At 50.3% G+C, this 26,682-nt stretch overlaps 1 protein-coding gene across 3 annotated transcripts in view; it reads right to left on the bottom strand.

The window, feature by feature from the left end:
- Positions 1 to 26,682, bottom strand: part of GPD2 (glycerol-3-phosphate dehydrogenase 2) — a 77,468-nt gene that overhangs the window by 15,014 nt on the left and 35,772 nt on the right. For all 3 annotated transcript variants that reach the window (XM_068166794.1, XM_068166796.1, XM_068166795.1), the window contains exons 7-9: positions 10,978 to 11,142; positions 9,681 to 9,825; positions 3,037 to 3,230 (exon numbers count right to left, since the gene is read on the bottom strand). In XM_068166794.1, coding sequence (XP_068022895.1) covers positions 3,037 to 3,230; positions 9,681 to 9,825; positions 10,978 to 11,142 — 504 coding nt within the window. The remainder of the gene's footprint in view (positions 1 to 3,036; positions 3,231 to 9,680; positions 9,826 to 10,977; positions 11,143 to 26,682) is intronic.

The following is a 26,682-nucleotide window of genomic DNA, read 5'->3' as shown; positions in this document are numbered from 1 at the left end:
GCTGGTCCCTTCCACAACCTAAACCACTCCATGACTCCATGAATAAAAACACTTCAGCTTCTAAAAGCCACATTTTAATGGACCAATAAACAGGACCAGGAAGAGAATTTAACAACGTCCATTTGGTGGCTTATGAAATTTGCAAGTGGGAAGGAAAATACATAAATACATCAATAAATGACTCCTTTTCTGGATTCTGAAGTCTTTGGAACATTGAGGTTGGTTTTCTTTTTATCCAGCTTTCAGCCTAACGAGGGTCGAAAGAAATCGGTCCAAAAAAACCCCTCCCCCCCCAAACAACAACCAACCCAAAACCCCACCACAAAAAACTATCCCCCAAAGACCACAAAACAGATCTCCCACAAGCAGTGGTGCTCTGCCAGCGTGTTGAACCTGCCAAGGTGAAGTGTTAACCGCAGAAAGAAGATTCCCACATTAGGTTTCTGCAAACTGATGGAAGTGGAAAGCGCAGCGCGGCGCGCGTGTGCGAGCCCGATGCCCTCATTAAGCAGCTTGGAGCCCTGCCAAGCCTGTGGCAGTTGATAACCCTGGCACTGGCTCTGGCAGCAGGAAGGAAGGGCTGCAGCCAGCTGATAGGGCCACCACCACGTCCTCAAGTCAGTGACAAGCAATCTATAAAGGCTGCTAATTGCGAGCGTGATGAGCAGCGTGTGTGTGCAGGTAGGCTCTGCTCAAAGCAGCTGAAGCCTTCAGACAGGGCTTCTGTAGGGTCCCCTCCCAATAGCTCTGCCTTCTTCATCCTCCTAGCTCCACCAGCTTCCTTCCTATCTACATCCTGGGCTTACCTATCATGGAATCAGGAGCAGGGAGGTCATTCTGCCCCTGTACACTACATTGGTTAGGCCACACCTTGAGTCCTGTGTCCAGTTCTGGGCCTCTCAGTTTAGGAAGGATGTTGGGATGCTGGAAGGTGTCCAGAGAAGGGCAACAAAGCTGGGGACACAAACCCTGTGAGGAGAGGCTGAGGGAGCTGGGGTTGCTTAGCCTGGAGAAGAGGAGGCTCAGAGGAGACCTTATTGCTCTATACAACTCCCTGAAGGGAGGTTGTAGCCTAGTGGGGGTTGGTCTCTTCTCCCAGGCAACCAGCACCAGAACAAGAGGACACAGTCTCAGGCTGCACCAGGGGAAGTTTAGGCTGGAGGTTAGGAAAAAGTTCTTCCCAGAAAGAGAAATTGGCCATTGGAATGTGCTGCCCAGGGAGGTGGTGGAGTCACCATCATTGGAGGTGTTTGGGAGGAGACTTGATAGGGTGCTTGGTGCCATGGTTTAATTGATTAGATGGTGTTGGATGACGGGTTGGACACGATGATCTGGAAGGTCTCTTCCAGCCTGGTTAATTCTATGCTATGCTATGCTATGCTATGCTATGCTATGCTATGCTATGCTATGCTATGCTATGCTATGCTATGCTATGCTATGCTATTCCTTCCTATCTACATCCTGGGCTTATCTATCATGGAATCAGAGAATGGATTTGGCTGGAAAAGACCTCTAAGAACACTCAGTACATTAGAGGTTGGAAGGGACCTCAAGAAATTGAGTCCAACCCCCGTACCAAAGCACTTAGGGTAGTCTGCACAGAAATGCATCCAGGTAGGTTTTGAAAGTCTCCAGAGGAGACTCCACAACCTCTCTGGGCAGCCTGTTCCAGTGCTCCATCACCCTCACTGTAAAGAAGTTTCTCCTCATGTTGAGGTTCTACCTTCAAGCTTGAACCTGTTGTTTCTTGTCTTATTACTGCACACCACCAAAAAGAGCTTGGCCCCCTCCACTTGACACCCACCCCTCAGATATTTATACACACTGATCAGATCCCCTCTCAGTCTTCTCTTCTCAAGGCTAAAGTATGAGATTATAGAACCATAGAATCATCAAGTCCAACTGTTAACCCAGCATAGCCATGGCCATTAAAAGCAGTGTGACCAACAGGATGTGGGAGGTGGTTCTGCCCCCTCTGCTCTGCTGGGACCCCACCTGGAGTACTGCATGCAGTTCTGGAGCCCACAACACAAGAAGGACACAGAATTGTTTCAGCAGGTTCAGAGGAGGCCACAAAGATGATCGGAGAGCTGGTGCACCTCCCCTACAGGGATAGGATGAGAGCCCTGGGGCTGTTGAACCTGGAGAAGAGCAGCCCCAGAGGGGATCTGATCAATGCTCAGCAAGAGCGAAGAGACCTGTGGGGGGCAAGAGGACTCTTGTCAGTGTGGTCCAGTGACAGGACAAGGGGCAACAGGCACAAACTGGAACCTAGGAGGTTCCACCTGAGGATGAGGAGAAATTTGTTTGGTGTGAAGGTGCTGGAGCCCTGGAGCAGGCTGCCCTGAGAGGTTGTGGAGTTTCCTTCTGTGGAGAGCTTCCAAACCCATCTGGCCATTGTGATGCTGGGCAAGCTGCTGTGGGTGCCACTGCATTGGCACAGGGCTTGGACTGGATGATCTCCAGAGGTCCCTTCCTTTCTATTTAAATAGTCCGAATGGAATGGAATGGAATGGAATGGAATGGAATGGAATGGAATGGAATGGAATAGAATGGAATAGAATAGAATAGAATAGAATAGAATAGAATAGAATAGAATAGAATAGAATAGAATAGAATAGAATAGAATAGAATTAACCAGGTTGGAAGAGACCTTTGAAATCATCCATTCCAACCTATCACCCAACACCATCTAATCAACTAAACCATGGCACCGAGCACCCCATCCAGGCTCTTCCTAAACACCTCCAGGGATGGTAACTCCACCACCTCCCTGGGCAGCACATTCCAATGATCAATCACTCTTTCCAGGAAGAACTTCTTCCTAACATCCAGGCTAAACCTAAGTAGTGCAGTGTTATCTGGAAAAGCATCATCATATAGCTCTGAAAGAGATCAGGAGCACACTGATGTCCTAACGCAGCTTTAGAAGCACTGAGAGGCCCCAGGACCACGGTGGCTAGATCACAGAGAGCACTGATTCAAGCTGAAGTGCCAGGGAGTCATCAGGGCCAAACAGAGCTGACAGAGCTTTACCTTCAACATCCACGCTAAGGTAGTTCCGCACTTCGTTGAGGATGAAGTTGATGTCCTCTTCTGTCGGGATGGGATGGGAGGTGACATCAGTTGGGCTGTCTGTGGTTCCTGCAATCGTCATCTTCTCCCAGGGCAAGAAGAAAATCACTCGGCCATCGCTGGTGGCTGGGTCCAGCAGACCCATGTTATCAGGGCTGAAAGCCAAGAGAGAGACTCAAACCAGGCTCAGAACAGGTCAGGCAGCACCAGGGCTACTGCTCTTGTATCATAGTATCATGGTATCATTCAGGGTTGGAAGGGACCACAAGGATCATCTAGTTCCAACCCCCCTGCCATGGGCAGGGACACCTCACACTAGATCAGGCTGGCCAGAGCCTCATCCAGCCTGGGCTTAAACACCTCCAGGGATGGGGCCTCGACCACCTCCCTGGACAACCCATTCCAGGGCTTCACCACTCTCATGGGGAAGAACTTCCTCCTCACATCCAGTCTGAATCTCCCCACCTCCAGCTTCATTCCATTCCCCCTAGTCCTATCACTACCTGAGATCCTGAGAAGTCCCTCCCCAGCCTTCCTGTAGGCCCCCTTCAGATACTGGAAGGCCACAATGAGGTCACCTCGGAGTCTTCTCTTCTCCAGACTGAACAGCCCCAACTCCTTCAGTCTGTCCTCATAGCAGAGCAGCTCCAGCCCTCTGATCATCCTTGTAGCCCTTCTCTGGACACCTTCCAGCACCTCCACATCCCTCTTGTAATAGGGGCTCCAGAACCAGACACAGTACTCCAGGTGGGGTCTTGCACACTGAGGGTCCCACACCAAGCATTCCACCATCACCTTTGGTCTTGGGACAAATGACTGAATAAAGATACACCTCCAGAGATTTCCCACATGGCTATCACCTGACTTTAAATGATAAGCACCAGAAGTTTGGAGAAATCACGGAGTTACAGAATGGGCCATGGGCAGGGACACCTTCCACCAGAGCAGGTTGCTCAAGGCCTCATCCAACCTGCCCTTGAACATCTCCACGGGGGAGGCATCCATGACCTCCCTGGGCAACCAGTTCCAGTGTTTCACCACCTTCACTGTAAAGAAATTCTTCCTAATCTCCAGTCTAAATCTGTCCTCTTTCAGCTTCAATCCTTGAAGGCAAGATGTTGGCTTTCATTCCAGGTCCTAGCAGTGCTTGTCAAAGCACCTGCAGTCCATTTAGCTGCCTTCAGGGAGAAGGGGGATAGAGGAAATATATGGAAGGAGGGCAGGAGGTACATATTTAGGTGGTACCAAAGAGCTTCAGAAGGGAATAATTCAATAGGCTCACACTTCTACAATAAGCTGAAGGCTTAGAAAAAGCTGCTTGGCCATGAATGACCTACAGCCAGAAGCTGAACCACTGCATATAGCTGGCAGATTAAGGGAGGTGATTCTGACACTCTACTCTACCCTGGAGTACTGTGTCCAGATATGGGGACCTCAAGAGAAGAAGAACATGGACCTGATGGAGCCAGTCTAGAGGAGGCCACAAAGATGATCAGAGGGCTGGAGCACCTCCTCTGTGGGATCAGGCTGGGAGAGTTAGGGTTGTTCAGCCTGGAGAACAGAAGGCTTCAGGGAGGCCTTAGAGCTGCATTTCAGTATCTGAAGGGGACCTACAGGGAGGCTGTGGAGGGACTGTTTAGAAGGGTCTGTAGTGACAGATGAGGGGCAGTGGTTTGAAACTGGGGCAGTGGTTTGAAACTGGAGCAGGGGAGACTCAGGTTGGACATTAGGAGGAAGTTCCTCACAATGAGGGTGGTGAAACAGTGAAACCAGGTTGCCCAGGGATGTGTTGGAGGTCCCATCCCTGGAGACATTCAAGATCAGACTCAATGTGGCCCTGTGGCAGGCTGATCTAACTGCAGGTGACCCTGCTGACTACAGGGGGACAAGAGAAGATGAGCTTTGAGTGAGGGTCCCTTCCAACCTGCTGCATTCTGTGACTACTGAATTTTTGGGGCAGTCTAAAGTGACTGCTGAAGGGTAAGTTTGCAATGTCTGGGCAGGCTGGAAGAGGAGCTGAGAATTGCCTATGGAGCATGTATATCAGAACATTCTTCAGGTGACATTTATAGACAGCTTAAGCCTACAGTTGGAGGAGGACAATTTAATAGGGGGAGTCAACACAGGTTGGTGGAAGGTAAACCACGTCAGACAAATGATTACTTTTGAAAATGAAAAGGCTATTGATTTAGAGAGAGGGAAGCTGAGGTTTAATAAACCCCATCAGAACAGGCACTAAGCCTCAGCTGTTTCCTCAAAAGGATAATTTTTTTTTTGTATTCTCTTTTTATTCTTTTAAAGTGTGGTTTTGTAAGAGGTGGGGGGGAGGGGGGGGAATTGAGGAAGAGAAATAAAGATTTAAACCAAGTTTTAGTCTGGAGAAAAGGAGGCTGAACGCTCCAAGAAGGATGTTGAGGTGGTGGAGTAGGTCCAGAGAAGGGCAAGGAAGCTGGTGTAGGGTCTGGAGAACAGGGCTGGTGAGGAGCAGCTGAGGGAACTAGGGAAGAGGAAGCTAAGGGGAGACCTTCTGGCTATGACGCAGAAGCATTGTGCCCCTGTGCCCCTGTACTCTGCACTGGTTAGGCCACACCTTGAGTCCTGTGTCCAGTTGTGGGCCCCTCAGTTTAAAAAGGACATTGAGACTCTTGAACATGTCCAGAGAAGGGCAACGAGGCTGGGGAGAGGCCTGAAGCACAGCCCTGTGAGGAGAGGCTGAGGGAGCTGGGGTTGTTTAGCCTGGAGAAGAGAAGGCTCAGGGGAGACTTTCTTGCTCTCTACAACTACCTGAAGGGAGGTTGTAGCCAGGTGGAGGTTGGTCTCTTCTCCCAGGCAACAGAAGAAGAGGACACAGTCTCAAGCTGTGCCAGGGGAAGTTTAGGCTTGAGGTGAGGAGAAAGTTCTTCCCAGAGAGAGTCGTTCACCATTGGAATGTGCTGCCCAGCGAGGTGGTGGAGTCACCATCCCTGGAGGTGTTCAAGAGGGGACTGGACGTGGCACTTGGTGCCATGGTTTAGTCATGAGGTCTGTGGTGACAGGTTGGACTTGATGATCTTTGAGGTCTCTTCCAACCTTGGTGATTCTGTGATTCTGTCCCTTCCAACCCAAAGCATTCTGTGATCCCTTGGTAGGCAGTCACAAGTAGGTGACTTACCACAGAACAGAACCTGGGTTCAACACACACATTTCCCAGGATGCTGGCATGCAGGGCAGAGGGGGAAATTCAAAAACTGAGGGAAACCCCCTGAAATGTGACAGAAGGGAGGACAGACCCCAGGAAGGACACACCTCAGGCTGGCAGCCTGCCTGCACAAAGGCAGCCAGAGCCCTCTCTCATATCAGCAGATGATGCCCTCAGACAATAGGGAGTGCAAGAGCCTTACTGCAGCCACCAGAACAGACATGAGTGAGCTAAAAATAGAATTAATGAGAGGAGGAACTCTGGGACTATTAATGAAGAACACAAATGAGTGAGAAACCCCTGGGAGAGGAATGCAGAAGGCTAACATTAGTTTTACAAAATATTCACTGTGTTCCTATCTCAAATCCTTTGCCTGGTATGTGAGTATGGGCCAAAATTCTACCCAGCATTTTGGGGTACATGAAGGAAAGTGTGGCCAGTAGGTCAAGGGAGGTTCTCCTCTCACTCTACTCTGCCCTGCTGAGACCAAATCTGGAGTGTTTTTGTCTAGCTCTGGGCTCTCTAGTTGAAGAGGTACAAGGACCTACTAGAGAAGAGTCCAAAGGAGGCTTCAAGGATGATGAAGGAAGTGGAGCATCTGTCATGAGGACAGGCTGAGAGACCTGGGGCTGTTTACCCTGGACAAGAGAAGACTGAGAAGAGATCTAATGAATGTCTATAAATATCTGAAAGGTAGGGGGCAAGAAGGTGGTGCCAGTCTCTTTTCAGTGGTGTTCTGTGATAGCACAGGGGGCAATGAGCACCAGCTGCAACACAGCCCATTCCAATGGGCAATCACTCTCTCTGTGTAGAACTTCCTCCTAACCTCCAGCCTAAACCTCCCCTGGCACAGCCTGAGACTGTGTCCTCTTGTTCTGGTACTGGTAGCCGGGGAGAAGAGACCAACCTCTGCCTGTCTACAACCCCCCTTAAGGTAGTTGTAGAGAGCAATAAGGTCACCCCTGAGTCTCCTCTTCTCCAGGCTAAGCAACCCCAGCTCCCTCAGTCTCTCCTCATAGGGCTTGTGTGAATGGGCTGCCTGAGGGGGTGGTGGAGTCACCATCACTGGAGGTGTTCAGGAGGAGACTTGATAGGGTGCTTGGTTGCATGGGTTAGTTGATTAGGTGGTGTTGGATGATAGGTTGGACATGATGATCTTGAAGGTCTCTTCCAACCTGGTCTATTCTATTCTATTCTATTCTATTCTATTCTATTCTATTCTATTCTATTCTATTCTATTCTATTCTATTTGGAATTCCACCTCAATGTGAGGAGGAACTTCTTTAATGTAAGGGTGCTGAAGCCTCAGGGCAGGCTGCCCAGAGAGGTTGTGGAGTCTCCTTTTCTGCAGACTTTCAAGACCCATCTGGATGAGTTCCTGTGTCACCTGCCCTAGGTGATCCTGTTTTGGCAGGGGTGTTGGACTGGATGGTCTCCAGAGGTCTCTTTCAACCATTCTCTGATTCCATGAAACACTGAGCAGAAGGCAAGTGGACACAGAGAAACAACCCCCTTCCTGTGGTGAGGAGAACTCCTTGGCACCAGGAGAAGCCCTGGTACAGCTCAGATTAAACACCATGAGTATTTTCAGTGCAGCAGCCAGCTCCTTGGTTTCAGCTGTCCCACTTGAAGGAAATCCAGGATGGTTTCAGCTGCTTGGCTGCGCTGTGGAGGCAGCATGTGGGCAGAGACTGTTTTACAGGGAAAGCGGTGCCCACGTGCTGGCATGCAGAGGGGGAACAAGGAGAACTGGAATTCTCCACATTCCCAATTAAAAGTATTAGTTATTAGAAAATCAATCAATCATAGCCCTCATTTGCTTGGGATTTTGAGCCAAAGCTTTGAAACTCACCCTGGGTTTGCTGCAGGGCTCTCAAGTCAATGACACATCCTTCTAGATCATAGAACCAAGAATCCTGAGCAGAGCAGAGTGGCAGAACCACTAACAGCTAACAACTGGAAGACATCAATCTCTCCTGAATGGGTGAAATTGTTCTAAGGTGCACCAGAATCCTCTTTAAACACCCCCTCAAATCACACAATCCCAGCATGCTGGGGGCTGGAAGGGAAGTCTGGAGATCATCCAGTTCAAGCCCCCTGCCAAAGCAGAGGCACCCACAGCAGCTTGCCCAGCATCACAATGGGCAGGGGGGTTTGGAAGCTCTCCACAGAAGGAGACTCCACAACCTCTCTGGGCAGCCTGCTCCAGGCCTCCAGCACCCTCACACCAAACAAATTCCTCCTCATCTTCAGATGGAACCTTCCAGTTTGTGCCCATTGCCCCTCACCCTGTCAGTGTGCACACCTGGATGGAGACTGGCACCTTCACCTTGACACCTACCCCTCAGATATTTACAGACATTGATAAGTTCCCTCTCAGTCTTCTCCAGACTAAACAGCCCCAGGTCACAGAATTACAGAATAGAAGTGGTTGGAAGAGACCTGAAAGATCATCCAGTGCAACCCTTGACCCAGCTTTTCCAGATCAAATAGAGTTTCAGTAGGCTGAACATGAGCCAGCAGTGTGCCCAGGTGGCCAAGAGGGCCAATGGCATCCTGGCCTGCATCAGGAACAGTGTGGCCAGCAGGAGCAGGGAGGTCATTCTGCCCTGTACTCAGCACTGGTTTGGCCACACCTTGAGTCCTGTGTCCAGTTCTGCGCTCCTCAGTTTAGGAAAGATGTTGAGTTGCTGGAAGGTGTCCAGAGAAGGGCAACAAAGCTGGGGAGGGGTTTGGAGCACAGCCCTGTGAGGAGAGGCTGAGGGAGCTGGGGTTGCTTAGCCTGGAGAAGAGGAGGCTCAGGGCAGACCTTCTTGCTCTCTCCAACTCCCTGAAGGGAGGTTGTAGCCAGGTGGGGGTTGGTCTCTTCTCCCAGGCAAGCAGCACCAGAACAAGAGGACACAGGCTCAAGTTGTGCAGGGAGAAGTTTGGGCTTGATCTTAGGAGGAAGTTCTTCCCAGAAAGAAAGATTGGCCATTGGGATGGGCTGCCCAGGGAGGTGGTGGGGTCAGCATCACTGGAGGTGTTTAAGAAGAGACTGGATGAGGCACTCAGTGCCGTGGTCTAGTTGATTAGTTAGGGTTGGATGATGGGTTGGACTTGATGATCATGGACGTCTCTTCCAACCTGGTTGATTCTGTGTGATTCAAGTCCCTTTATCATCCTCATAACCTCCATTGGACTCTCGCTAGCAGATCCCTGTCTCTCTTGAAGTGGGGAGCCCAGAACTGGACACCATATTCCAGGGCAGAGTAGAGGGGGACAGCGAACCTCCCTTGACCTGCTGGCCACACTTTCCTTGACGCACTCCAAAATTAACAACCAGATCCTGCGTTGGACCCCCTCCAGAAGCTCAGGCAGGTGCCTGCCAGCTGCTTTACTGCAGGCAGCAGCAGCAGGGGTGGCTGGGGCGGGCTGGGGCCATTACCTGTAGTAGCCAGGCATCACAATGTGCACGCCAGCGCTGGGCTGACAGATGTTGGGGAGTTGCTGATCATCCATTTTGCGCACCGAGTCTGTGAAGGGTCCCGTAGCATTGATGACACACTTGGCTTTGACATCAAACTCCTGCCCTGTGAAAGCAAACAGCATCAATCACACACCTCCCACCCCCTCCATTTGTTCCCCGGCTCGCTGCGATTCATCCATCCATGGGCTCGAGCCTGCCGCACCGCAGCTGGCCGTGCCCAACAGCTGGGACAGGCTAAGGATGCTGAGTTCTCATCTTAATGCCAGCAGGGGGAGAAGGTGCAGAGGGAGGTGCAGGGTAATGGGAGTGGAGGGTTAGGGGGGTGCAGGGAGAGGAGGGTGCAAGAGGATGGGAGATGGGGGTGCAGGGAGATGGGGGTGCAGGGGGATTAGGGTGCAGGGGGATGGTCTGCAAGGTGAAGTGGGTGCAAGGTAAGGGGAGAGAGAGGTTCAGGGAGAGGGGGGTGCAGGAGCAGCTGGGGTGCAAGGGGATGAGAGCTAGAGGTGCAGGAATAGAGGAGTGTAAGGTGGTGGGAATTGGGGGCACAGGGGAATGGGTGCAAGGGGATATTGATGCAAAGGGATACTGGTGCAAGAGGATGTTGGTGCAAGGGGATGGGAGTCAGAAGTGCAGGGAAAGAGGGGTGCGAGGCAGGAGGAGTTGGGGGTGCAAGGGGATGTTGGTGAAGGCAATATTGGTGCAAGGAAATACTGGTGCAAGAGGATGTTGGTGCAGGGGGATGGGAACCAGAGGTGCATGGAGAGAGGGGTGCAAGGTGGTGGGAGTTGGGGGTGCAAGGGGATGGGTGCAAGTGGCTGTTAGTGCAAGGGGATATGGGTGCAAGGGGATGTTGGTGCAAGGGGATGGGAGCCAGAGGTGCAGGGAGAGAGGGGTGCGAGGTGGTGGGAGCTGGGGGCGCAAGGGAATGGGTGTAGGTGGCTGTTGGTGCAAGGGGATGTTGGTGCAAGGGGATGGGAGCCAGAGGTGCAGGGAGAGAGGGTTGTGAGGCAGTGGGAGTTGGGGGCGCAAGGGAATGGGTGTAAGTGGCTGTTGGTGCAAGGGGATGCGGGTGCAAGGGGGTGCGGGTGGAAGGGGATGGGAGCCAGAGGTGCAGGGAGAGAGGGGTGCAAGGCAGTGGGAGCTGGGGGCGCAGGGACATGTGGCCGCGGGGATGCCGCACCGCCGGCAGTTCTGCCGGCAGAGGTGGGCGGGAGGCGGCGGGGGGATGGCGGGGGGGTGTCCGGGAGGCACCCACCTGTGAGGACGTCCCTGCAGCGCACCCCGCAGACGCGCTCCTTGCCGCTGGCCGGGTCCCTGCCCTTCAGCAGGCGCAGCACTTCAGCGTAATTGGCCATGGCAGCGCCGTACCTGGCAGCGGTCAGGGCGATGGCGAGGTTCATCCGCGCGTCGTTGTGCTGTCCTGCAGCGGGGACGGGCACGGGGGGGAAGGACACCAGTCACCCCCAGCCACGCACTCGCGGTATGGAAGTGTGTCAGAAGCGATCCGTCACAGCTGTCCCTGTCACATCGCATAGGCCCTGATGGCTGCCCGCGCCTCACCGGCGGGATTTAAAGATACAGCCCCGGCGGAGCTCCCTGCCCGGGCCTCCCTCGGTGCCGGCCCCGGCCGTGCCTCCGCCCGCAGCCGCCGCACGCCGCTGCTGGGTCTGCTGCACCTCCAGCTGAGCAGCGCGGAAACTACCGGGTTTGCCTTGCCCTGCGCTGGGATCCTGTCACTCTAAGGGCTCCTTTGGTAGCCCAACCGGCGTCCGTCAGCAATTCCCAACAGCGCATGGACCACTCCATGTCCAAGAGCCGAGGGACAACCAGTCCTGGTGCCCCCAGCATCAGAAGGACATGGAGCTAGTGGAGAGGGTTCAGAGGAGGCCACAAAGATGAGCAGAGGGCTGGAGCACCTATGGGGACAGGCTGAGAGAGTTGGGGCTGTTCAGTCTGGAGAAGAGAAGGCTCCAAGAAGACCTTAGAGCAGCCTTCCAATACCTGGAAAAGGCTACAGGAGAGCTATGGAAAGACTATTGATAGAGCTTGTCATGGCAGGACGAGAGGTGATGGTTTTGAGCTGGAAGAGTGGAGATTTAGACTGGAGATTAGAAAGACATTCTTTACAGTGAGAGCAGTGAGACACCGGAACAGGTTACCCAGGGAGGCTGCGGATGTTCCCTCCCTGGAGGTGTTCAAGGCCAGGTTGGATCAGGCCTTGAGCAACCTGGGCTGGTGGGAGGTCCCTGCCTGAAAGGGGGTTTGGAACTAGATGATGTTTAAGGTCCCTCCCAACCCAAACCATTCTATCAATCTATGAATCTTCAAGGTCCCTTCCAACCCAAACCATTCTATCAATCTATGAATCTTCAAGGTCCCTTCCAACCCAAACCATTCTACCAACCTATAAATCTCTAAGATCCTTTCCAACCCAAACCATTCTATCAACCTATGAATCTTCAAGGTCCCTTCCAACCCAAACCATTCTATCAATCTATGAATCTTCAAGGTCCCTTCTAACCCAACCTATGAAACCCAACCAGCATCCACCAACAATTCCCATCAGCTCTCCACATCCAAGGAACAACCTCCCAGAGACTGTGCCGCACTCTCAGCTCCCTACAATTGCTCTTTCTTGTGTGTGCATCTCAGCACCCAACCCACACTATAAAACCATCTCTCCCCCCACAAAATACCCCCCAAAAAAGAGCAAGAGCAATAAGCAGACAGGAATTAATGAAGGATTCTTAACGTGTATCATTAAAGATTTATTACCGAAATTCCCTCGTTAAAGCAAACCAGGAGAGAGGCAGAGGGGTGGGGAGGGGGGAGATGATTAATTACTTTGAAATGCTGGCTTCACCTGAGACTTTTCCTATTTATTATTGCCACTGAAGGGAAAGTCCTAGCTGCTGGCTGGGAAGAATTACTATACATTGAAGGGGCCAGGCTCTGTGTGTCCTGAATAATTAATTCACCAGAGGGTTACAGCTTCCTGAGGTACGCTTCCTCTGCCCCACCAGTTTGGGGCCACTTCTCTCCCAGCTAAGACTGACCAGGTGATAAATTGGTAATAGATAGTGTGGTTGATTTATGCTGCCAGCATTCCCAGCCCTCGCTACAAATGGTTTATGTAAAGTTTGGTCCTTCGGATTCTGCCCGTGCCGCCTCGACCCGCCACGCAAATCATCTGTTCCCAGCTAAAAGGGCAACGTTCTAAAGGTGGGATCAATGGCCTCAAAGGTGCCACCTCCCCTCCTCAAACTTCTCCTCCTCGCACAGCCAGATGATGCAGTGCAATCAGTCTTCAGCCAGCAGGAGAAAAGACAAAGCAAAAACTTCCGCGAGGTGCACGGAGCCAGCGACGCGATAAAACACCGATGAAGAACCAGACCAACCCAGGATGAACTGCAGAGAACAGCAAACCAACTGAGCAAGGTGTCAGGAGAAGTTGGGGATGCTCCACCACCCAGCATGGACCAGACTAAACCACCCCCTTGTCAGGAGGGAAAGGCAAACTAGTAGAGGGATGCATAGCCATGGGTGCTGCTGCTATGGCAGGGGGAGGATCAAACCCTTCAACCCCAAACCATTCCATGAGTCCATGAAATCACAGAATCCTAGAATGCTTTGGGCTGGAAGGGACCTTGAAGATCATCTAGTTTCAAGCCCCCTGCCATGGGCAGCAACACATCCCACCAGCCCAGGTTGCTCAAGGCCTCATCCACCCTGGCCTTGAACACCCCCAGGGAGGGGACATCCACAGTCTCCCTGAGCAACCTGTTCCAGTGTCTTACCACCCTCACTGTAAAGAATTTCTTCCTAATCTCCAGTCTCAATCTCCTCTCATCCATCTCAAAGCCATTGCCCCTTGTCCTATCACTACAAGCCCTTGTCAAAAGTCTCTCCCCAGCTTTCTTGTAGCACCCTTCAGGTACTGGAGGGCTGCTCTAAGGGGTCTCCCCTCAGAGCCTTTTCTTCTCCATACATGTGGGCATTTCGGAGTCCTTCTGCCTGTCCTTCAGTCCAGCCAGAATGAAAAGAACAGTGAACACTTGCATCAACAATGAGCAATTTAATGCATATCACTTTAGAACATCTCAAAAGCAGACCTCAAAGGCAGAGGACACTTTATACATCTCCTCCTGGAAGCCATCCATACCTCTAACATCTACATCTACCACCCTAAAGCTTCAATCCATTCCCTCTTGTCCTATCACTACAAGCCCTTGTAAAACGACCTCAGGAGGTTCAGCTCAAACCTCAACACTTCAAGGCAGGGCTGGAGAAGATACAGCTCATGTAGCACCAGACAGAGACAAGACAAAGAGCAGCAACCTGCTGCATCACTGCAGCTCCTTCCATGTGGAGCAGGACACAGCACAGATTCCAAAGCACTCCAGGAAATGATCCTTTGGCCCAAAGCTGACAGTTCCAAAGTATGCCAGCAAATAGAATAAAATAGAACTAACCAGGTTGGAAAAGACCTTTGAGATCATCGAGTCCAACCTATCACCCAACACCATCTCATCAACTAAACCATGGCACCAAGCACCCCATCCAGTCTCTTCCTGAACACCTCCAGTGATGGTGACTCCACCACCTCCCTGGGCAGCACATCCCAATGGCCAATCTCTCTTTCTGGGAAGAACTTCTTCCTAACATCCAGTCTAAATCTCCCCTGGCACAGCAAATGTTCCTCTGGCCCAAAGCTGAAGGTGTTCAGGAGCTCAGTGCTCTGAAGACACCTTTCTTTGTTGTGGGGCTTGATTTGGGGACTATCTGGCCCAGAGGATAGAATCCAAAAAAAAGCAAAACCAAACCAGTGTTGAGTTGATCCTGTAAGTGTGGGAGCTGACCAAGAACAATCCAAGCACAAACCAGACACACAACCCTCAAATCCATCTATGTATGAATGAAACCTTGATGTACCTGGATGACACTTACTCACTTATTGCAGAAGGACCTCAAGACCAAGAGGGCTTCTTCAGTTACTTTCTCGTCCGCCATCACCTTGTTCTCACCATCAACACAGAAGGTGGTACCTGACACAAAGGGGTCTGCTCTGGAGAAAAGGAGGCTGAGGGGAGACCTTCTGGCTCTCTACAACTCCCTGAAAGGAGACTTGAGCCAGGTGGGGACTGGTCTCTTCTCCTGAGAAACAACTGACAGGACAAGAGGAAATGGCCTCAAGTTGCAGCAAATGTTGGACATGAGAAAAAACTTCTTATTTGGAAGAAGAAACTTCCTCTCTCATTGGAATAGGCTTCCCCAGGAGATGACTGAATCCCCATCCCTGGAGGTGTTTAAAAGCCTCAGAGATGTGGTGCTGCGGGACATCCATCATCCCCCTGAGCAGCCTGTTCCAGTCTTTGAGAACCCTTTCAGGGATGAAGTTTCTTCTAATATCCAATCTAAACCTGTCATAGTGCACCTTGAGGCTGTTTCCTCTTGTCTGATAATCACTGGGCACTAGGGATGGAAGACCAGCCCCAACCTGGCTCCAGCTTCTTTCTAGGGACTTGCAGAGAGCCAGAAGATCTCCCCTCAACCTCCTTTTCTCCAGGCTGAACAACCCCAGGTCCCTCAGCTGCTCCTCACACAACCTGTTCTCCAGAATCAACCCTCTTTGGGACATGGTTTAATGGTGTCAGGTTGATGGTTGGACTCGATGATCTTAGAGGCCTTTTCCAACCCAAACAATTCTACGATCCCATGATCCTATGATCCCATCAATCCCTGCTGTATCAGAGTAACAATAAAGGGAGACTTTAATTTTCACTAAGGGTAGGCACCCACCTTAGCCACACTGCTGTCACCAAATTAACACCAAACCCTCCTAAACCCCCATTCTTCTTCAAAGGCTGCTGCTGAAGACATGCAGTGCCTCAAGACATCTTAGTCATAGAACCGTAGAATCGTTAGGGTTGGAATGGACCTCAAGGAGCATCTAGTTCCAACCCCCCAAGGAAACCTCACACTAGATCAGGTTGCTCAGAGCCACATCCACCCTGGCCTTAAAAATCTCCAGGGATGAGGCTTCTACCACCTCCCTGGGCAGCCTGTGCCAGTGTCTCACCAGTGTCGATCTTGTCTAAGTGTGTCCTGCATCCTGTTGAGCCCAAGAGTGATGCCATTTGGTTTATCATTTCATTGCTTTTCTTGCCTTTTTTTTTCCTTCCCCTTTTTCTGGGGTGTAATTTAGGAAAATTCTATTTTCACTGCTCAGTAGCAAATGTTGTAGCTCTGCAAGAGGAGCAGACAATGCTTCCGTTGGCACTGGAGGAGGCCTCCCACAGGCTGCGCCGCGCGTACGTTTGGTTTATTTCTGTCACAGCTGAACCGTGGCCAGCTTTGGCCCACAGACTGCAGAGGTGTGGCTCTGACTGATTCACTCTGTGACAACCACACTCTTCAGGAGGCACTCTGGTCCTTCTAGCATGTTCTGGACCACACAGGCACCCATGGATTTAGTACCGGGTCCTGTTTGCTCCTCTGCAACTCTTCACTTCACACAACCCCGCTGTGGTGGGGGCTGGAAGGGACCTCTGCAGATCACTCAGTTCAAGCTCCCTGCTCAAGCAGGGGCACCCACAGCAGCTTGCCCAGCAGCACAATGGCCAGCTGGGTTTGGAAGCTCTCCACAGAAGGAGACTCCACAACCTCTCTGGGCAGCCTGCTCCAGGGCTCCAGCACCCTCACACCAAACAAGTTTCTCCTCATCTTCAGGTGGAACCTCCTGGCTTCCAGTTTCTGCCTGCTGCCCCTTGCCCTGTACCTGGGCACCACTGACAAGAGTCTGGCCCCAGCCTCTTGCCCCCTGTTGCTGAACATTGAGCAGATCCCCTCTAGGGCTGCTCTTCTCCAGGCTCCACAGCCCCAGGGCTCTCAGCCTTTCCTCCTCACAGAGATGCTGCAGGCCCCTCAGCATCTTTGTAGCCTCTACTGGACTCTCTCCGGTAGCTGCCTCTCTCTTGAACTGGAGACGCCAGAATTTGACCCAGTACTCTGGACGTTGCCTGAGTAGGGCAGAGTAGAGGGGGGAGGAGAACCTCCCTCGACACACTGGCCACAATTTTCTCCACACATAGTTGAAGATAAAGAGGACACAGTCACCAGTGACCTGTTTAGAAAGAAGCTGGAAGCTCTTCAAATGCTAAGGTGGTCACTGGCGGTCCTGTTAAGCTCTTTATGGCAAGAACCAACACCAACACACACAGGGGTTTCTCTTGCCACAGAAACCCCTGCAAGCATCACCCCAACCCCTCTGGCTCACGCTGCAACAGTGGAGCTGCAGCCTGTGGGTTGCAAACTTCTTCCTTTAAAGAGCTGGCTGGACCCTGTGACAGACATGGAACCCTCCTCCTCCCCCCCCCCCCAATTTACAGCCCTTTCTGATTAGCCTCACCCAGTTACTGCCGTGGAGGTCAAGTTTAATGGGGAGCTGGAAATGAGCCATGCAAGAAGCTATCTGACAGCCTTAATGAACTTTCTGGGGAGGACAAATCCTTCCAGAGAACCACCTACTAGGCTCCTGTGGAATGGGCAAAGGCATTAAAAGAAATATGGGAATGAGACAGCTCAGCCCATGGGGTGGTCACCATGTGAGATCCCCACACAGACTAAAAGGTTGTGTGGGTTTTCTTGGTTCTCCTTTAAAAAGCTGAGGGGAAGAAGGCCAAATAAATACTTGCAAATTCATCTCTTGCTTAGCTCTTACCCCTCTATGTGAGCACCACCTCTTAACAACCCCATGAATGTTCTAGGTTGGGGCAGAGTGGGTGGAAACTGCCTGGTGGAAAAGGAGCTGGGAGGTGTTGCTTGACAGTGGCTGAAGATGAGCCCAGGTAGCCAAGAAGGCCACAAGCATCCTAGCTTGGATCAGGAATAGTGTGGCCAGCATGACCAGGGTGGGGATTGTGCCCCTGGACTGGGCACTGGTGAGGTCTCACCTTGAATACTGAGTCCACTTTTGGGCCCCTCACTCCAAGAAGGATACTGAGGGACTGCAGCAGGTTCAGAGAAAGGCAAAGAAGCTGATGGAAAACAGGTCTGGTGGGGAGCAGCTGAGGGAACTGGGGTTGTTCACCCCGGAGGAAAGAAGGCTGAGAGGAGACCTCATTGCTCTCTACAGCCACCTGAAAGGAGGCTGGAGCCAGGTGGGGGTTGGTCTCTTCTCTCAAGGAACAAGTGACAGAGCAAGAAGAAATGGCCTCAAGTTGCACCAACAGAGCTTAGGTTGGACATGAGAAAAAAACTTCTTCACTGAAAGGGTTCTCAAAGCACTGGAACAGGCTGGCCTGGGAGGTGATTGAATCCCCCAACCCTTGGGGGTGTTTCAAAGACCCAGAAATGTGGTGCTGAGAGCCATGGCTTAGCCTCAGCCACGGCAGGGTTAGAGACTGGCTGAAGCGGATGATCTTACAGGTCTATTTCCAACCCAGCCCCTTCTGTGGCTCTGTGACTCTCACATCAGTGCTACTCTCCAAGCTATCTCAGGAGTCTATTTCTGTGCCTCTGCGTTCCTCTCTTACCCCAGCCCTGCGCTAGATGATTCCATGCAGGCAGCGAAGCAAAGCGAGGCACGAAACCAAGCAGCTCCATGTGAGGGAAGGTTTGCTCCCTGTGTGTACACAAACCCTGCCAAAACCGCCCCAAATTGCAGGCTGATGAGCGATAATTAGACAGCACGCTCCAGAACCCAGTTACCAGGGCTGCCCACAGCCTCTGATTCCTAACTAAGTGCTTAATTAGGCTGAGCAGCTTTATTACAAGCATTAAGGCAGGAACTCAACATCTGCTGTGCAGACGGAAAGTGGTCGTGGCCAAGTTTAGGCATCATGAATCAGCTGGAGTGACTCAAAACTCTTCCAGGCTTCTCTGGGAAAAGAGCTGGGCAAATTCTCTGCACTGGTGAGGTAACACCTCCAATCCTGGATTCAGTTTTGGGGCCCTCACTCCAGGAAGGATGTTGAGGGGCTGGAGCAGGTTCAGAGAAGGGCAGCCAAGCTAGTGGAGGGTCTGGAGAACAGGGCTGGTGAGGAGTAGCTGAGGGAACTGGAGGTGTTCAGCCTGAAGAGGAGGCTGAGGGGAGAGCTCATTGTTCTCTACAACTCCCTGTGAAAGGAGGTTGGAGTGAGGTGGAGGTTGGTCTCTTCTCCCTACTATCAGGTGATAGAACAAGAGGAAATGACCTGAAATTGCACCAGGGGAGGTTTATGTTGGAGATTAGGAACAGTTTCTTTCCTGCAAGAGTGGTAAGGGGTTGGAAGAGGCTGCCCAGGAAGGTGGTGGAGTCACCATCCCTGGAAGTGTTCAAGAAACCTGTGGCCATGGCACTTGGGGCCATGGTTTAACAGCCATGGTGGTGTTGGGTTGGAGGTTGGACTCAGTGATCTTGGAGGTCCTTTCCAAACAAAAGAATTCTATGATGCTGTGATGAAATTTGACCCCATGAGGCATGAATCTTCACTGATGCCCTCAGACCTGAAACACTCCTTGCTCTCCAAACCACACAATGCTTCAGGCCAAAGCTCACTATGATTCTTACAGAATCATGGAACTATTGAGGTTGGAAAAGACCTTTGAGATGATCAAGTCCAACCACTCACAATCCCGCCAGTACTGCCAAGCCACTACAACTAAACCACATCCCTCAGCAACACATCCATGTTTCTTGAACACCTCCAGGGATGGTGACTCTACCACCTCCCTGGGCAGCCTGTTCCAGTGCCTGAGAACCCTTTCTGGGAAGACAGTTTTGCTAATGTCTTTAGCACAGATGCTAAAACTGGTACAGAAACTAAGCTACCAGAACCCAAACCCAAGCCACAACCTCCAGGCACACCAGGACAAACCAAACTTGGGATCCCTGCTGGGTGCTGCTGCTTTGTAGGACGCTGTCTCCTGCTTCTTTTGTCTCAGCCTTCAAGTTGTCACCGCAGCCCTATCGCCATGTCAGCAGGAGGAACAGCGCGGTGTTAAAATGGGACTGAGCATTGTCACTGTCACTTTATGGAAGCCAAGCTCAAATGTCACCCTGAACAACTGTCAGGGCCATGCCACCAAGCCAGAGAGGAGCGTGGTGATGTCAACACAGCTTACCAGGGGCCCGTGCCACATCCGACCTGACTGCTCCTCCCAACAGCTTGGAACGGAGGCAAACTTTGCTCTCCACGCTGCTGCAGCTTCCCTTGCCCCCCCTCCCCCCCCTTTCTTTCTTTTTTTTCCTTTCTTTTAAAGCCTAAATGAAGAAGTGATTGATGTGGCAGCTCTGGCAGGTTGTCTTGTGCAGGTTGGATGCTGACCTCCACTGTATGGCCCAGTGGGGCTCAGCTAGGGGATGTGATTCATAGAATCATGGAATGGTTTGGGGTGGAAGGGGCCTTGGAGATCCTCCAGTGATTTGCACAGTGGAAGTGCTGCAGCAAACCATTTAATGCCAGTGGAATGATCACATTTCCTTGACTTCTGATACCTCAGATGAAGTTTTTCTGTCTGAGAAGTGGAGAGCAAAGCCAGGCAGAGTTGGAAAGTTGTCACCAGAACATTTTCACATCTCACTATACCCACCAGCCACAAATAAACTCATTTATTCTCCCCTACATCCAGTGAGTTACTGGTATGGCAGGGAGACTGAGTAGATGATCTCTAAGGTCCCTTCCAACCTAAGCCAGTCTATGAAAACCAATTTCTCTACCAAATTAATGCCTGAGAGGCAAGATCATAGAATGGTTGGGGTTGGAAGGCACCTTCAAGATCATCTAGTTCCAACCCCCTGTCATGGGCAGGGACACCTTCCACTAGCCCAGGTTGCTCAAGGCCTCATCCAAGCTGGCCCTGAGCACCTCCAGGGAAAGAACATCCACAACCTCCCTGGGCAACCTGTTCCAGCATCTCCCCACCCTCGCTGGAAAGAATTTCTTCCTGATCTTGAGTCCCCAGGAGAGCTGGGGGATGGGGATGTGGCACACTGGAAATCGTCAGGATGGGCAGTTGTGTGCCAGCTGGAGGTGACCATATTCACCATGGAATGCCAGGCAGAGAGAATTCAGGGCTGCTGCTGACAGCAGGATCCACCCCCATCCATCCACCAGTCCAGCAGCAGCTTTTTGAGAGTTCTCCCCTGAACCTAGAGAAACCCAGCCCATGACAGGCTGCAGACACAGGTCAGGGCAAGGAGAACTTGGCTGATGTGAGAGGAGGAGCATGGTGAGGAAGGTCATAGAATGGTTTTGGCTGAGAGAGACATTTAAAATCACCTGAGTCCAACTGTTAGCCTAGCGCTGCCAGGCCACCACCAAACCATGGCCCTCAGCACCACATCTCCACAGCTTTGAAAACCCTCCAGGGGTGGGAACTCCACCACTGCCCTGGACAGCCTGGGATAGGCCTTGGCAATCCTTATGGGTTAAAAATTGTTCCTCATGTCCAACCTGGTGCAACTTGAGGCTGTTTCATCCTGTCCTATCACTTGATCATGACAAGAAGAGTCTGACCCCAACCTGGCTCCAACTTCCTTTCAGGGAGCTGTAGAGAGCAATGAGGTCTCCCCTCAGCCTCCTTTTCTCCAGGCTGAACACCCCCAGTTCCCTCAGCTGCTCCTCACCAGCCCTGCTCTCCAAACCTTTCACCACCTTCGTTGCCCTTCTCTGGACACACTCCAGACCCTCAATGTCCTTCTTGGAGTGAGGGGCCCAAAACTGGACTCAGTATTCCAGGTGTGGCTTAACTGGTGCCCAATCCCTGCCCTGGTCCTGCTGGCTTTGCTGTGTCTATCAATGTGAACCTCTCCAGCCCAGCCCATCCCAGGCTCTGTATGCCAAATAATAGAGGACCAGCTGCCACCACAAGGGAAGGAGCTGGCAGAGGTAGAGCCACCCCACAATGTGTGCTTCCAATCATAGCTCCAGGATGGAATTGTGTAGATTCACAGAAACATAGAATTGTTTGGTCACAGAAACATAGAATTGTTTGGGTTGGAAGAGACCTTTAGGACCATCCAGTCCAACCATCAACCCACCACCACCATGGCCATTAAACCATGGCCCAAAGTGCCATGGCCACAGGTTTCTTGAACACCTCCAGTGATGGTGACTCCACCACCTCCCTGGGCAGCCTGTTCCAGGGCCTGACCACTCTTGCAGCAAAGAAACTGTTCTAATCTCCAACCAGGTATTAACTAATGAGTGGCCATTTAAGTGCCCATCAAGGCAGGGGTGTCAATGACAGCAGAGTTCCACGCTCCAGTGGAGGCCTCCCGGTGCCCACCACTGGGGACCACTCAGGTGTTTGTGTCCCAGTCTGCAAAGCAAGCTGGGTTTGGGTTTTTTTTTCTGCTGAGAAATAACCTTCTGAAACACCATCTGAAGGATTATTCCCTCTTCACTTCTTAAGGGACACAAAAACACCCTCATCCTTTGCTTAGAGGAGCAAACCTCCTCCCCCTCCCTTTCCCTTTGCTTAGAGGAGCATTAAAGAAACAGCCAAGCGCGAGGCGGTGGAATTGGCTGGAATATTCATCATCTCCAACCTCCAACCCACCACGGACAAACAGAGGGATCCAGCACGTCAGAGAGCAAAGCCAATTTCATCTGTGGCTCCCCTGAGGTAAATGGAGTTCACAGTCCTGCCCCCACCCCAACCTCAGCCATAATCCCTTGCTTCCTGGAGGTAAGAAAAGCACTGGAGTGAGGAAAATTCTGCGGCGGGATATAATGATCCAAAATGACAGGGACAATAATGACAATGAATTTCATGTCTCCCAGTCATGAGCTGGGGATGCTTGACTGGGCTGACTCACACAATTAAATTGTTACAGGTACAGCAGGAGATGCAGTTATCAGCCACCGCTTTTGGGAGGGACGCCTGGGGCAATGGCGATGGCAACGCGGCGGCGACGGCCCTTTGGTTGGGAGCAAAGGGCTTGCTCCTGGTTGGGGGGGGGGGACACCCTGTGTGGCTGCACCCTCTGACAGAAGCAAAACTGGGTTAAAGACACCAGCCATTTGAAGGGGGTATTGATTTGATCCCTTCTGAAAAGGAGAAAAGAGCTCCGGAGGATGGCGGCAGCTGCGATGCTGGCTGCTGGGCGCCGAGAAGCTCTGCCAAATGAGAGGGACCCACGGGGCTTGGTTAGGAGAGTGAGCAGCAGCATTTAGAACAGAGCCCCACTGGTGTTTCTCCTGATGCCATCCAGGAAATAGGTTGCTCTTTGCTTCAAGAATGGTCAGGGATCAGGCTGCCCAGGGAGGTGGTGGAGTCACCCTCCTGGGAGGTGTTCAAGAAATGTGTGGCCATGGCACTTCGAGCCATGGTTTAGTGGCCATGGTGGTGTTGGGCTGATGGTTGGACTGGATGATCTTGGAGGGCTTTTCCAACCCAAACAGTTCTTTATGATTCTATATCCCTCCTCCAGGTTCAGCCTGGGGCTGCACCTCATTGTCCACACACCCCACCAGAGGTGGCTGTTGGTACCACACTTCTGTGATCCCTCCTGGCTGCCACAGAATCAGAGAACTGTTTGGGTTGGAAAACTCCTCCAAGATCATCCAGTCCAATCACCAACCCAACACCACCCTGGCCACTAAACCATGGCCCAAAGTGCAATGGCCACACATTTCTTGAGCACCTCCAGAGCTGGTGACTCCACCACCTCTCTGGACAGCCTCTTCCTCAGGATTCCACCTCCAGCTGGGTTACAATGGACATGGGACAAAGAACAATGGGATATGGAGAAGACAGAGTATGGACCACCTAACACTTAGTCTGCTTGCAAGGCTTCTTCTCATCTAGCTTCATCTCTGAAGAACCAAGTAATATGGTTAGCTGGGTGCTTCACCTCTGGAAACTTGCCTTGATGGAATGTGTCCAGAGTAGGGCAACAAAGCTGGGGAGGGGTTTGGAGCACAGCCCTGTGAGGAGAGGCTGAGGGAGCTGGGGTTGCTTAGCTTGGAGAAGAGGAGGCTCAGGGGAGACCTTCTTGCTGTCTACAACTCCCTGAAGGGAGGTTGTAGCCAGGAGGGGGTTGGTCTCTTCTCCCAGGCAACCAGCACTAGAACAAGAGGACACAATCTCAACCTGTGCCAGGGGAGGTTTAGGCTGGATGTCAGGAAGAAGTTCTTCCCAGCAAGAGAGATTGGCCATTGGGATGTGCTGCCCAGGGAGGTGGTGGAGTCACCATCACTGGAGGTATTTAGGAAGAAACTGGATGGGGTGCTTGGTGCCATGGTTTAGTTGATGAGATGGTGTTGGGTGATAGGTTGGACTTGATGATCTCAAAGGTCTCTTACAACCTGGTTAATTCTGTTCTATCAAATCATTAAGGTTGGAAAAGACCACTAAGATGCCCAAGTCCAACCTTCTACCCAACACCTCCATGACCACAAGACCATGTCTCCAAGTGCCACATCTACTCATATTTTTTGAACACTGACAAACTCAAAGAATTATTAGACCCAGGGAAAGGGTGGGGAAAGAGCCCGGCATAGGGCAATACCCCTCAACACCCCCCCAAAATACCCATTTCTCAAGTCCAAATTACAAAGCTCTACCATTTCATCATTCCGGACACACTCAGAAAGAAGGGAAAAGAGCTCCAAGAGCCTAAAGAAATAATAAATAAATAAATAACCCCCCCATATTTATTCCATTTTTTGACAGTTTAATGAATGCCCTACTCTTTTGCATTGATTTTTGTGTGTCTGGGTGTGTGCCTGGGAAGGATTTCTCAGGGGGGTTTGCCGTGAGCGAGCGAAGCTAAATCCGCTGCCACGGCTTCTTCTCCCTTTGAATAAGGTCCAGCTTCACATCTTGCAGAGGGAATAAAGAAAATAAATAAATAGCATGACCCTGAGGATGCCAAAAATCAAGGAAAAAAATTATTATAGCTTTTCCTACTTTTAACTAAGCTCCAGGTTAAACTATTTGAAGGAGAGGAGACATATGAAGAAAGAAAAATAGAATCAAAACCCCAAAATGCCAAAAAGAAAGAAGAATTCTTCCAACTTCTTCTACTTTTAAATGAGGTCCAGGTTGAAACATTTCAGGAGTGAATACATTCAAATAAAATTCATAAAAGAAGCCAAAAATTAAAGGAAATTTATTAGGCTTTCTTCTACTTTTAAGTAAGCTCCAGATTAAAGCATTTCAGGAGAAGATGCACACAAAAAAAGTCCTGAAGGTGCCAAAAAATAAGGAACAATTCTTGCAGCTGCTTCTACTTTTAAATCAGATCCAGGTTGAAGTATTTCAGGAGAAGATGCACACAAAAAAAGGCCTGGAGATGCCAAAAAATAAAGAACAATTCTTGCAGCTGCTTCTACTTTTAAGTCAGATCCAGATTAAAGTACTTCAGGAGGAAATGCATACCAAAAAAAAACCCAACCCCCAAAAAGGTAAAAATAAAGAATCATTCTTACAATTTTTTCTACTTTTAAGTAATAATAATAATAATAATAATGATAATAATAATAATAATAATATCCAGGTTAAAATATTTCAGGAAGAAAGAAATAGGGGGGAAAAAGAAAGCAACCCTCTGAGGATGCCAATAATAAAGAACAATTCTTACAACTTCTTCTACTTTTAACTAAGCTCCAGGTTTACATATTTCAGGAGAGAATGAATATGGAAAAGTCCTGAAGATGCCAAAATTAAAGACCAATTCTTACAGTTTCTTCTACCTTTAACTAAGCTCCAGATTCAAATATTCCAGGAGAGAATACATATGAAAGAGTCCTGAGGATGCCAAAACCAAAGACCAATTCTCATAGTTTCTTCTACCTTTAAGTAAGCTCCAAATTCAAATATTCCAGGAGAGAATACATGTGAAAAAGTTCTGAGGATGCCAAAATCAAAGACCAATTCTTATAGTTTCTTCTACCTTTATCTAAGTTCCAAATTCAAATACTCCAGGAGAGAATACACATTAAAATGTCTTGAAGATGCCAGAAATAAAGAGCAATTCTTACTTTCTTCTACCTTTAACTAAGCTCCAGATTCAAATATTCCAGGACAGAATACACATTAAAAAGTCCTGAGGATGCCAAAATTTAAGTCCAATTCTTATACTTTCTTCTTCCTTTAACTAAGCTCCAGATTAAGATACTTCAGGAGAGAACACACATGAAAAAGTCCTGAAGATGCCAGAAATAAAGAGTAATTCTTATAGTTTCTTCTGCCTTTCACTAAGCTCCAGATTCAACTATTTCAGGTAAGAATGAATATAAAAAGTCCTGGAGATGCCAAAAATAAAGAGAAATTCTTACAGTTTCTTCTACCTTTAACTAAGCTCCAGATTCAAATATTCCAGGAGAGAACACATATTAAAAAAGTCTTGAAGATGCCAAAACTAAAGACCAATGCTTACAGTTTCTTCTACCTTTAACTAAGCTCCAAATTCAAATACTCCAGGAAGGAATACACAGGAAAAAGTCCTGAAGATGCCAAAAATAAAGACCAATTCTTACAGCTTCTTCTGCTTTCACCTAAGCTCCAGATTCAAATCTTCCAGGTTGAAATAAATTAACATAATAATAATAATTAAAAATAAAAGCATCCCCAGTGCCAAAACTAAAGAACAATTCTCCCAGCCCTGCCAAGTGCACTGGCAATTTGTAGGGCAAGCTAAGTAGCAGGCTGTGGCATGACAGCCACCACAGAAATCACAGCTACTCCACAGGCACAGAAGTCATAGCTGCTGCTTCCTGCTTGCAGGAAATAGCAGCACATTCAAAAAGTGAGGTCAACCACCTCCAATCTTAAAATTCAGGCTTGGTTCCAGAACACCCTTGCCCTCCCCCACCCCCCTTACATACCCAAAGGCTCATCTTGACAGGCAAAATATGTTAAGAAAACTTGAGTCTGTGAGCACCTAGAGATGGGGAGGGGGGAAACAGCTTCTGAAAAAGATCTGTGCCACTTGGAATCGCTTAAAGGCTTGAAACTGAAATCTTCTGGC

The sequence above is a fragment of the Melanerpes formicivorus genome, unplaced genomic scaffold (genome assembly GCF_026170545.1).
Source record: "Melanerpes formicivorus ecotype bairdi unplaced genomic scaffold, bMelFor1.0.p_v2 SCAF_106, whole genome shotgun sequence".
NCBI classification, from domain to species: Eukaryota; Metazoa; Chordata; class Aves; order Piciformes; family Picidae; genus Melanerpes; species Melanerpes formicivorus.
The sequence above is the reverse complement of the archived record's forward strand: the minus strand, read 5'-3'. Positions and strand labels throughout refer to the sequence as shown.